Here is an 11,193-nt window from a genome sequence, read left to right on the forward strand (position 1 = left end):
TCTGTTTCAGGAGAAAACCAGCCTCGGATACAAGTGAGTGCAGCAGAGGAATCTCGCTGGGAAAAGCCATCGGATGGTGTGATCAAAATCAATTCAGACGCGGCTTTTCAGTTGCAAACCGGACAATGCTGGGCAGGGGCTGTCGCTAGAGACCACCGCGGCCAGGTTCTATTTTCGGCATGCAGGGCGATGAGCGCTTGCAGAACGGCTGAGGAGGCAGAAGGACAGGCCGTCCTCATGGGGATCACCGCATTGTCAGCTATGCACCGAGGAGATATAATCATCGAGACTGATTGCGCAATGATTGCCAAGGAATTGAGGATGGACTCCCCAAATCGATCGGAGTGCTTCCCAGTGATTAGCGATATAAAAAACACGGCAATGCTGTTCAAGTCTGTTGGTATCAATGCTGTGAAACGCTGCAGGAATTCTCTGGCCCACGAGCTGGCGGCATACAGCAGACGGGAGGGAGACCGGCTGATTATTGCGAACGTACTAGAGGGGCTACGTCAGCTCATGCTATCTGAATGTAACAACCGAGGGGTTGTGGTGTTTGGGTAGTCATTCTCAAAAAAAAATAAAATAAAAAAAATCCAGCGCCGGGTCTGGTCAACCAAACCGGCCGGTATCACACTACCAAACAGTGGTAGTTGTGTTTCTCTCTGCTATATAACAGCACACGTTTGTTTCTTGCTTCACACATCCCAATAACCATAGAGCACCACATGGCGAACGGCTGCGGTACAAAGCTCACATGGATCTTTGCGCTGCTTCTCATCCTGGTCATGGCAATTCAAGTCCGAGCCCAACCTCCTCCTGGTAATTTTCAAATCATGTCCTCCTAGGGTTCCCTTATTGATTCCTGCATGCACAATTTAGTTTTCTTCCGCGTGCAACTTAAAACATTCTCACATGGCTGAAATCTCATAAATCAGAGATTTTTACTAGCTATTGCATGTATAGCCGCCGCATATGCCGTGATCATTGCTTTGTAGACCTTTAAGTTGAAACACATGATAATGATACGTCGTTCTCTGCGTTCGTGCAGGGTTCATAAACATCGATTGTGGATTGAAAAACTTCAGTGCCTACCCTGACGCCAACTTAAATCTACGGTACAGTTCTGACGATGAATTTGTCGAGAGCGGTGAGAAACACGAGGTTTTACCCGAGTTCATGGCTAGCACAGCAGATGATAACCAAAACACCCTGAGGAGCTTCCCTGATGGTTCAAGGAATTGTTATACACTGCCATCCACCCCCGGTAAGAAGTATCTGTTGAGGGCCATATTTACTTATGGCAACTATGATAGGTTGAACAAGACTCAGGACGGGTCCCTGTTTCGGTTTGGGCTCTATATCGGCGTCAATTTCTGGGATTCGGTGGACTTGTCAAATTCTCCTACAGATAAAGCGGTATGGAAGGAGGTGCTCACCGTTGCTACAGGCAGCTCCGTGTCCGTTTGCCTGGTAAACTTCGGTTCCGGGACTCCTTTCATATCTTCTTTGGAGCTGAGGCCACTACTAGATACCATGTACCCTTTTGTCAATACTTCTGTGTCAGTCAGCTACTTTATTCGATTCAGATTTGGCAACATCACCGACTATGTCACAAGGTGAGACAAGTCTGCCATATCCATAATATTAGTTTTGGATTGTATCTAAAATATGCCTGTCAATGGTTGTCTTAAATTCATTTTGCTAGGTTGGCACATTTAAGAGTGTTTCCTACTTCTTTGTTTCCTGATTCCGCAATTACTTCTAACAGAAAGCACCCAGAAAGTAATAGTAAATCTCAAAAGCAACAAGAAATTAGGGATTGCTAGATCCTACAGCAATTAGCTTTCAAGTAAATACTAACAGATTAGAATAATATTGTGCTAGCTATTTATCTGTTTTTCATTCTGTGTGCGATGAAGATACCCAACGGATAATTATGACCGTTTCTGGGAAAGCTATTCTGGGAAAAGGACGGAAGTCCAGCACTACCCCTATATCAGCCTGAACACCAGCAATAACTTGGAGAACCTCCCAGGCAACAACGACTTCAGGGTGCCATCCGCCATCTTGCAGAATGCCATGAGCATAGACGCAAACAATTCCTCCATAATAATCAGCGAGTCATCGGGAGCCAATAAAGACCCTCAAACCCTACAGATTCTCTCGATCTTTCACTTCACCGAGCTAAACGGGAGCAACCCGAACAGGAGGTTCAATATTTACAGCGCCGGCGAAGGGCTGTTCCCAGGTTTTTCTCCGTCACGATTAAAGGTGGACAGCATGTACAAGAGCGGGCTTTTCGCGCAGAAGGGCGACGCATACTTCATCTTAAACAAGACGGCCGGCTCGAGTCTTCCGCCACTCATCAACGCGTTGGAGTTGTACGCGCTTGTTTTGATGAAGAATCTCACCACCGACTCTGATGATGGTAAGATTAATGTATATACTGCACGTGCATCACACATTTGTCATGTGCGTATTTAGCAGCAGATTCACATGAACGTCATGTAATTGACAAATGCTAATGACCTCACTGGCTCTATTCCACATCGTCACGATCTTCAGTTAAGTAATAAGATCAAGTTTATCAACAGGTTGCACAGTCAATTCCAGAGTATACCATCTTTTAAAGGTCAAATAATGCTAATGTGCCGTTGGAAAACCCTAGTTGATAAATGAATTACTAGTTCAATTTAGTCAGTTCTACACTCCCTCCGTCTCTAAATATATAGAAGACCTTTTAGAGATTTCAACAAGGACTATATACGGATGTAAATAGACATATTTTAGAGTGTTGATTCATTTATTTTGCTTCGTATGTAATCCGTATTGGAGTCTCTAAAAGGGCTTATATTTAGAAACGGAGGAAGTACTGCTTAAATAATGTGCTTCTTAAGGTAATCTAATACAGCTACTTTATGCCGTCCATATATTTACCCTTTCGCTGTTGTAGTAAAGTACATGAAAGACGTCAAGGCACAATACAATTTGGCACGGACAAGCTGGAATGGAGATCCATGCTCCCCAGTAGAGTATTCCTGGAAAGGATTGACTTGTGACTACTCTAAGAGCAATCAGATTCCGAGGATTGTAACGGTGTAAGTACATAACCAAGACTTGTATCATATTAATTCAGAATCTAAACATTACCTAAAAAGGATTTCTCCCGCTTCATATTATAAAGCAACCATCACAATAGACATCTGAGCGAACTGATACAAACACATGCCACCACGGCACACAACACCACACACCCAAAGCAAGATACAAAGGTGCCAGGCACCATCACAGCACTCGGACGACAACCAAGCAAACTACTTGGAGACGATGCAGATTGCAGACCTCCCGCCCCATCATCCAAACACACCCAAGACCATCCAAAGAGACCTGCTTTGTACCAAAAGGACACTCCTGACCGACGACCGCAGCATAGGTCACGCCTTGAACATCGCCGGAGCCGCGACAACACGCATGCGGCTGGGGATAGGGGGAGGTGGGGGAGCGGACGCATTCGGACCGGCACACCCCTATGTCAGTGACGGGTGGCCCGAGCACGTCGGCGGCGCCCATCCCTCTAGCCAACCTCCCCACCGGACACACCCCTGTGCCACCCCACCTCAGCGGCCGACGAAGAAAAGCGCAAAGCCATCGACGCAGACCCGACAACCTACAAGGAGAACCCCAAGGACTTCCGCCAATCGCCAAGATACTCACTGGGGAGACAATCTGCACTGCGGCCGTCGTCCAGCCGGCGGAACGCCTAGAGACTGACCATCACGCCCACCTGCCACCGCCGCTGTGCCTCCACCACCACCAGCCACTACCACTACAAGGGTGGATGCCCGCAGGTCGTGCCACAATCGGTCCGTGCCGCCTGGGCCCAGATCTGGCCGTCTGCCGCCGTCGAAGCCCACCACGCACCACCGCCGCTGCATCCCCTTCACGCAGCTGCCCACAACTTGCTTCTCCGCCACCCACAACTCAGCGCCACCGCCCGACCCTGAGGCCCGTGCCTGGCAGGAGGGGAGGGTGATTTGTGAAGTCAAATCATTCCGACGGACTCTCGATCCGTTTTTTTTCACCGGGCGTCAGAATCTAAACATTGCAACTCAATCTTTTAAAGATTTAAAGTGCATTGCATTGCGTCAACCTTAAGTAATTTAACGCTCCACAGAAGTTACCTTTTCGTTGGCATGCTGCAGCAGATATGTTCTGTTTTTGTTTGTAAATATATCAGAATGGATAAACCCGACCCCATGTCCTAAGATCTTGAAAATACATGTAATTCAGTTGAAATATTGAAAGAAGCTAGTATAAAACTGAACCACAGAAGGACATTTACATATTCTTTGAAAATACATGTTAGCTCAATGCTGTCACTTAATTAAAGGTACATGAATTAACATTAGTTTTTTTACAGCAATCTTTCTAGCAGTGGACTAGGTGGTGGACTTGCCATATCATTCATGAACATGACATCATTACAGAACTTGTAAGTGGTGCCCACAACATAATATTGATAGGCTAGAAAGAATATGTTGTCGTCTTTCGTGATCCTAAGAACAAAACGTATGTAGGGATTTATCACACAACAATCTGACGGGAGCTATTCCAGACTATCAACTAAAGTCACTTAAAGTTCTGTAAGTCTCTGATTACATCTATGGCTGATGATATAAATTTTAGATGAATGGTTCTAACTATTATTTTTCAGTAACTTGTCAAATAACAAGCTAGATGGACCAATCCCTGATTCTATTCTTCAACGAGTCCAGGCCGGTCAGCTGGACTTAAGGTTTGGCATGCTTTGTTGCACAATTTCTTACTAGATTTTCTCGAATGAACTAAACAACTGCACCTGAGAAGAATTAAGCTCAAGCTAAGTTTGGTTATCATAGAAACAATTAGGTTTAGCAACAACCTTTTTTGAGGGCCAGGTTTAGCAACAACCTTTGCACATTACTGTAAGTGCATTTGTTAAAATATATGTGAGTTTGCCTTTCTCTGCCCGCTGTTTGGCTAGTGCCATACTTGTCGTGTATCACACTTTTCTAGCACCATGCGACAACAACTCCACTTGTCGTATACATAAACTCTTGGCAAATCCTCTATTCTTAGATAGTTACAACCAACTATCTATTTTTCCTTGTCATGCAGCTATGCCACATCATCAAGACATGCATGTGGTCACAAGTTACAATTTGTGCGCTAATCTATTCATGCAACCATGCCACCTCAGCAATCATGCATGGATTTGTTTCACTAATTTTCAACATAGACTGTCATGTTACACATTTTTGTTGTTTTGTACCATGAACTACATATATTTGTACATTAGACGCTTGGGGCAAATATATGTAGGTCATGTTACACACTTTTGATAAAAATGGCACCATGTTTGACTTCAATCGAATAGATTTCCCTTTTTATATAGCATTATGTTACATGCTTCATATACTTTATTGTTTTCAATAGTTTTAGTCTTTTAACACCCCGTTTGACCGAGAGCATTCTTAAATTTGTTTTCACAATAGTTTTTGGCTTTTAACATCTATTTATGCATCTATTTTACAAAGACTCCCGCAACAATGCTCGGGGGCATCATCTAGTTAAATTTATGGTGGCCAACTTGGGTGCACCGAAAGTTCGTCCGCGCATTTATTGATCCAAACATGCCCTTAATTACGTGTATTGGCATCCAATATATATACATGCTTTATCATCTAGGTCTATTAAAATGGGAGGAAGCTAAGGACCTAATAGTAACTCCACATGGTTTAGAAATCATGTAGTTTGTTCATTTCAAGGGTTGAGTTTTGTACAAGAACTATTTGCAGATTAGTCATCTTTGAAAATAGACTGATGTTATAATCCTAACTTTGTAGAGCAGCTAAGATATTTGAGCTGATTTTTATGTATGTTGTTTAATTGTGTCATTAGATTAGAAGGCAATCCTATATGCTCAAACAAAAAAGATACATACTGCTTAAATAAGACGAAGAAGAGGAAAACCACAACTATCTTGCTCATCGCAGTGATAGTTCCCGTGGTACTGATATCACTTGTAGTAGGAGTGTGCATACTCTGGAAGTTATTTTGGAAAGGTAAAATAAAACTATACACTTCAAATTTCCTTCCATCAATGCGAAGGTGGTGCAAATTTCACAGCAATTCTAGACCTAAGCTTGCATGAAAACAAACCCTCTTCACCTTGCAGAGAAGTCAACATACAATGAGGATTATGCTATGTATGAAGAGGAAACTCCCCTACATATTGACATCAGACGGTTCGCATACGCGGAGTTGAAGCTCATAACAAAAAACTTCCAAAGAATCGTTGGAAAAGGAGGCTTTGGTATTGTTTATCATGGCATACTAGAAAATGGTGATGAGGTAGCTGTTAAAGTGCTCATGGAGACATCAATAGCAGAGTCAACGGACTTCCTCCCTGAGGTACAATACGGATCCAAATAGGCCACATGGCTATTTTGTCCAAGACAAAGTTAAAGTATGCAAGTTATATAAAACCATTTCCACAACCTACATTTGTTATATACAAAAAAACCAAGATACAAAAAATAGAGTTTAAAGGCTAGAGATACATAGATGCAATAACCATGAATATTAACATGATGTTATATATAGGGTTGAATTTTGTTCTTTCATATGAATGTCTACAAAACCCTTATTGATTTTTTTAACATATTCAACACACTATAAAGATGATACCCTCGTAGTGCATTTGCAAATTCCACGATGTTAGTTCACCAGATGAAGCATGTGGCTTCAACTCTAGAAATGTTGGTAACTATATCGACTATCGCAGGTGCAAACCTTGTCCAAAGTTCATCATAAGAATCTCGTGACTTTAAAAGGATATTGCCAGAACAAGAAGTGCCTAGCACTCGTTTATGACTTCATGCCTGGTGGAAATCTTCAACAACTTCTAAGAGGAGGTTTGTATCTTAACTTTTACTAATGTTCTTGTCAAGCATAGCTGCCTTAGGTACAACAAACCCGACTTGCAGCTGCAGTTAGTTATTCTGGTAACTTATATTTAGATGCTACAAAAATCAAATGGACCTAAAGTCAATTAAATCAAATGATTCAAGTAAACCCAAAATATGTTCAGTATTAAAAACAAATTAACCATCTCATGGTTCTACTGCCTACAAAACCAAAAACTACACAACAACCGAGATGCAAATAGTTTTCACTAAGCAGTGGGAATCACATACTTTTCAAATTTTATCAATATATTGTGTTCCATAGCATAACATAAAATTTTACATGTGTCTTAAGTATAAAATAAAATTCTAAAATCAAACTACTCTAACTTTGATATGGTAGTAGAATCAGGATTTACGTGTTCAACAAATTTTCCATGTTAAAGGTTTAGTTGATTTCCTAAACTATTATGGCTTTTAGTCTATATGGTTGAGTTGCTAGACCCGATTTCAGATATGCTTTTAATGTCTTCACCATCACATGGACATAAATAGTTTTCTAACAAAGTGAGGGCACCACAATTACAGTCTTAGAGTCATACCTTCATAACCATTGAAAGAGAATCCCAAATTATAAACATATATATCTTTCAAAGGTAGTAAGAAACAAAGCAAGTAGGGAGGTATGTATTACAATAATACTTTAGTAACTTGGTTTGATTGTTAATTGGATTTGTATATATAAATGCTCTATGAAGAAGAGGAAAATCAGTGGTATCTTGAAGGTCAAAGTGCTTGTTTATGCATGTCTTAGATATTAGTATACCAATTGTTACTATGGTTAATCATTGTGTTTGTAACCACCATTTTCTAGTTTAAATAGGCGAAAATTTTAAAATACCTAGCATTTATCAAACGACACATACATTAATTTGGTATCAACTAATGCAGGAGACATATGTAGTTTGAATTGGGAACAACGACTTCATATTGCACTTGATGCTGCACAAGGTCCGCATTTCAGTTTTGTATTTTCCTTTAGGTCATGTATGTATGTGCCTATTGATAAACTACAAGTTTTAATAATCTATAGGATTAGAGTATCTACATGAGTTATGCACACCGTCAATAGTGCACAGAGATGTGAAGACCCCAAACATTCTTCTGGACAAGAACCTGGTGGGAATAATATCGGATTTTGGGCTTTCGCGGGCTTTTAACGATGCTCACACACACATATCAACTGTTGCTGCTGGCACTCTTGGCTACCTCGACCCTGAGTACCATGCAACTTTCCAACTCACTGTCAAGACAGATGTTTACAGCTTTGGCATCGTCCTCTTGGAGATCATCACTGGCCAGCCCCCAGTATTGATGGAACCTCAAACCGCCCATCTACCGAATTGGGTGCGCCAAAATATAGCTAAGGGAAGCATTCACGATATTGTAGACAAGAGGCTGTTGGATCAGTATGATGTCAGTTCCGTTGAGAGTGCCGTAGACATTGCCTTGAACTGCGTCGAAAATGCTTCCATCGACCGGCCGACCATGACCGAGGTTGTTTCAAGGCTCAAAGTGTGGCTACCGGCGGTTTCAAGCGAAAAGCACTCTATTTCCGGGATTCCCCAGTCTAAGAAATCCATGGATATTGAAATTCGAAAGCAGTTCGAGATGATGATATCTGGTGTCAGCAGTGACGAGAGCTCCTTCCAGTCCGGTCATACTGGTGGGCTGCTGACAGGAGTAGGCACGTTTTCTGGACGGTGAAAGGAAGATGTCCTCCGACTTATTGTTGCATCTGCTTAGAGAAGTTTGGTAATTTTTTCAAGTGTGTAAGCATTGATTTTTATGAACTACAATGTATTAATTTTTAGTTTCTAATATTTCTCATGTATTCTTGTGGGATCGTTTGAGTAAGGGGTATTTCTATTGTCACTACAAGAAATATATTTCGATTCTAACCTTTTTATTAGTGACTGTGTGTGAAATGAGCATCAATCTATGAGGATTTCTCACCAAATGGTCATAATGCATTTGGGAGAGTCAAACCACTAAAACTTTACAACAACAACCCCCCCCCCCCCCCCCCCCCCCCCCCCGCGATAAAGGTCATAAGGTCATACTTTCTAGCATGAAATTGTCGTAAAATGGGGCAGCACAGTTGATGACCTGCAAGTGCACATGGCTGTTGTAGCACTTTCGTGATAAGCGAAGTGACGAACCCACAAGGAGCAAATAGGAAGGAAATACAAACCCTGTAACTACGCTTACACAGTTACGTACACACCGAAACCGTAGTTTGGAAATAGCCTATTACAATAAGTTGCTAGGAAGACAAATAGAGATAGTGTTTACTAAACTACAAAAAAGAAATAAAAGACAAAAAAAAAAGAGAATAAACTAAGGAAAATGGTGCTTTAGTAGTAAACGTTCTCGATGTAATCAAAGTCATCACTACAATTATGACGTTGACAACAAATGGTAGACATGGCTCTCTAATTGTATCACTAATCCACTTGTATATGATCTCACGGGGGCGGAGCCAATAAAGTATACATCCTCACCCCGGTTACCGTGTACACTCGTGCCACCACCGTGTTGGAAATATGCCCTAGAGGCAATAATATTTATATTATTATATTTCTGTATTCATAATTAAAGTGTTTATATTCTATGCTATAACTGCTATGATCCTAGAATATGCTATTCAATGGAGAACTGATATGCACATGTGGAATGATAAAATGTTAAAATAAAAGGTTCCTAGTCTTGCCTCTAGGACTAGCTCAAGAGCTGTTGGTGATCATGTTTTTCGAATCTTAGGATATCGTTAAGTGTAAACGATAGTCCTAAAACAACATTGAGATTCTGATGTTAGAAGAGCAATCATATTGAATCGACCCAAACTTGTGTGTTGTGAATTGAGTTTATATCATCTGTAATCAATTGTAGTAACAAAGAGTGTTAATGTATGATTTTTCTTCTCAGACCATGAGATTCTCGTAGTCACTTCTAATCTTACGGTGAACCTTGGGGTTGCCCAAACGTGCCTATAAAATGGTGATCGTAGCAACAACTTACAGGCTCATCAGAAAGTTTGACAAGATACTAGATAGCTCCAGAGTGGGATTTGCTCCTCCGACTATGGGGAAATATTCTTAGGGCCCTCTCAGTGTGACGGCATCTATCATCGTCTATCTAGACACATGTGATTTCATCACAAGGATGCGGAACATGATAACAAGAAAGAAGAACAAAACCGGTAGCGAGGATAACGGTATAATGTGCACGTGATGACTCAGGAGGATATCAATACATCCCTGGTTTTGTGAAGTATCGTGAAGCAAAGGTAACGTCAAATTATAACCAAAGGTTCACTTGAATATCATTCATGTGCTCATAGGGATCGATATGGACGTCCACGGTTCCGCTATTTGACATTGAATGAAGGGGTTTCGTTCATGTCTATGAGTTACCGAACCTACGGGGTCATGGGCTTAATGCAATCACGATCTGCTAAGTATTGGTAGTACATGAATGATGAGAATATATTTGTGGAATTGTTTCATAAATATTCGAAATAGTTTTGAGAGGACCTGGAACCGTTTCACAGTCACCAGAAGGGTTTCGGATAGTATCGGGCAATACCAGGTATTAAAGATAAATAAAATATAGGTAAAAAATGTTTCCGAGGCCGTTAAATTATATATAAAAGACACTGAAAATAATTAGAACACTTCTATATTTAATTTAATATCAACTGGCCTGAAAAGGCCAAACCGGAGAAGGCAACTTGGGCCATATATAGCGGGAGGACGAATCCTACTAGGGGAGGAGTTAGACTCCTCACCCTACACTGGTACGCGTCGGTGTTATACAAATGGTTTTTAACCTCTTTCCGCGATAGGGGGGGTCCTTCCCACACGACCCAGAAACCGTCGGGGATATGCCCTCCTGGCACACATGCTCGGCAAAATAAGGTCGTGTGCAACCGGCGAGCGCTCAAATACGGTAATACGTATAGTAGAGATAAAAAAGTTACAATTATACAGGCGAAATTGTTTTCGGTCGCAAGTACATCCCACACAGTTAGTCCCCGAAACACTTCCGTTCGTATGTACATCCCACATAGTCGCTCCAAAGAAAACGTTTCCGTTCAAAGGTACATCACACACAATTTTCCCCGTTAAATCGTTTGTGATAGCGTTGCCATTGCACACGATATTAATTTTTTTATCGTTTGCGT

The 11,193-nt window shown here is 41.4% G+C and overlaps 1 protein-coding gene across 1 annotated transcript; it reads left to right on the forward strand.

The window, feature by feature from the left end:
* Positions 1 to 717: 717 nt before the first annotated feature.
* On the forward strand, positions 718 to 8,861 carry LOC123100776 (probable LRR receptor-like serine/threonine-protein kinase At1g51810). Its single transcript, XM_044522656.1, has 12 exons — positions 718 to 819; positions 1,049 to 1,616; positions 1,920 to 2,428; positions 2,954 to 3,098; positions 4,421 to 4,492; positions 4,578 to 4,643; positions 4,715 to 4,795; positions 5,941 to 6,104; positions 6,218 to 6,453; positions 6,827 to 6,956; positions 7,899 to 7,958; positions 8,041 to 8,861. Exons 1-12 carry the CDS (start codon positions 726 to 728, stop codon positions 8,712 to 8,714), a joined length of 2,799 nt encoding a protein of 932 aa, XP_044378591.1. The 5' UTR covers positions 718 to 725; the 3' UTR covers positions 8,715 to 8,861.
* The last annotated feature ends 2,332 nt before the right edge of the window (positions 8,862 to 11,193 follow it).

Source organism: Triticum aestivum, chromosome 4D (genome assembly GCF_018294505.1).
Source record: "Triticum aestivum cultivar Chinese Spring chromosome 4D, IWGSC CS RefSeq v2.1, whole genome shotgun sequence".
In the NCBI taxonomy this organism is placed as follows: domain Eukaryota; kingdom Viridiplantae; phylum Streptophyta; class Magnoliopsida; order Poales; family Poaceae; genus Triticum; species Triticum aestivum.

What these genes read in the sequence shown, in the direction of transcription:
- LOC123100776 (XM_044522656.1), top strand. Translation starts at nt 726, where the DNA reads ATGGCGAACGGCTGCGGTACAAAGCTCACATGGATCTTTGCGCTGCTT. An exon ending in ATGACATCATTACAGAACTT is followed by an intron (nt 4,493 to 4,577) that starts GTAAGTGGTGCC and finishes AAACGTATGTAG; the next exon opens with GGATTTATCACACAACAATC. An exon ending in TGCACTTGATGCTGCACAAG is followed by an intron (nt 7,959 to 8,040) that starts GTCCGCATTTCA and finishes AATAATCTATAG; the next exon opens with GATTAGAGTATCTACATGAG.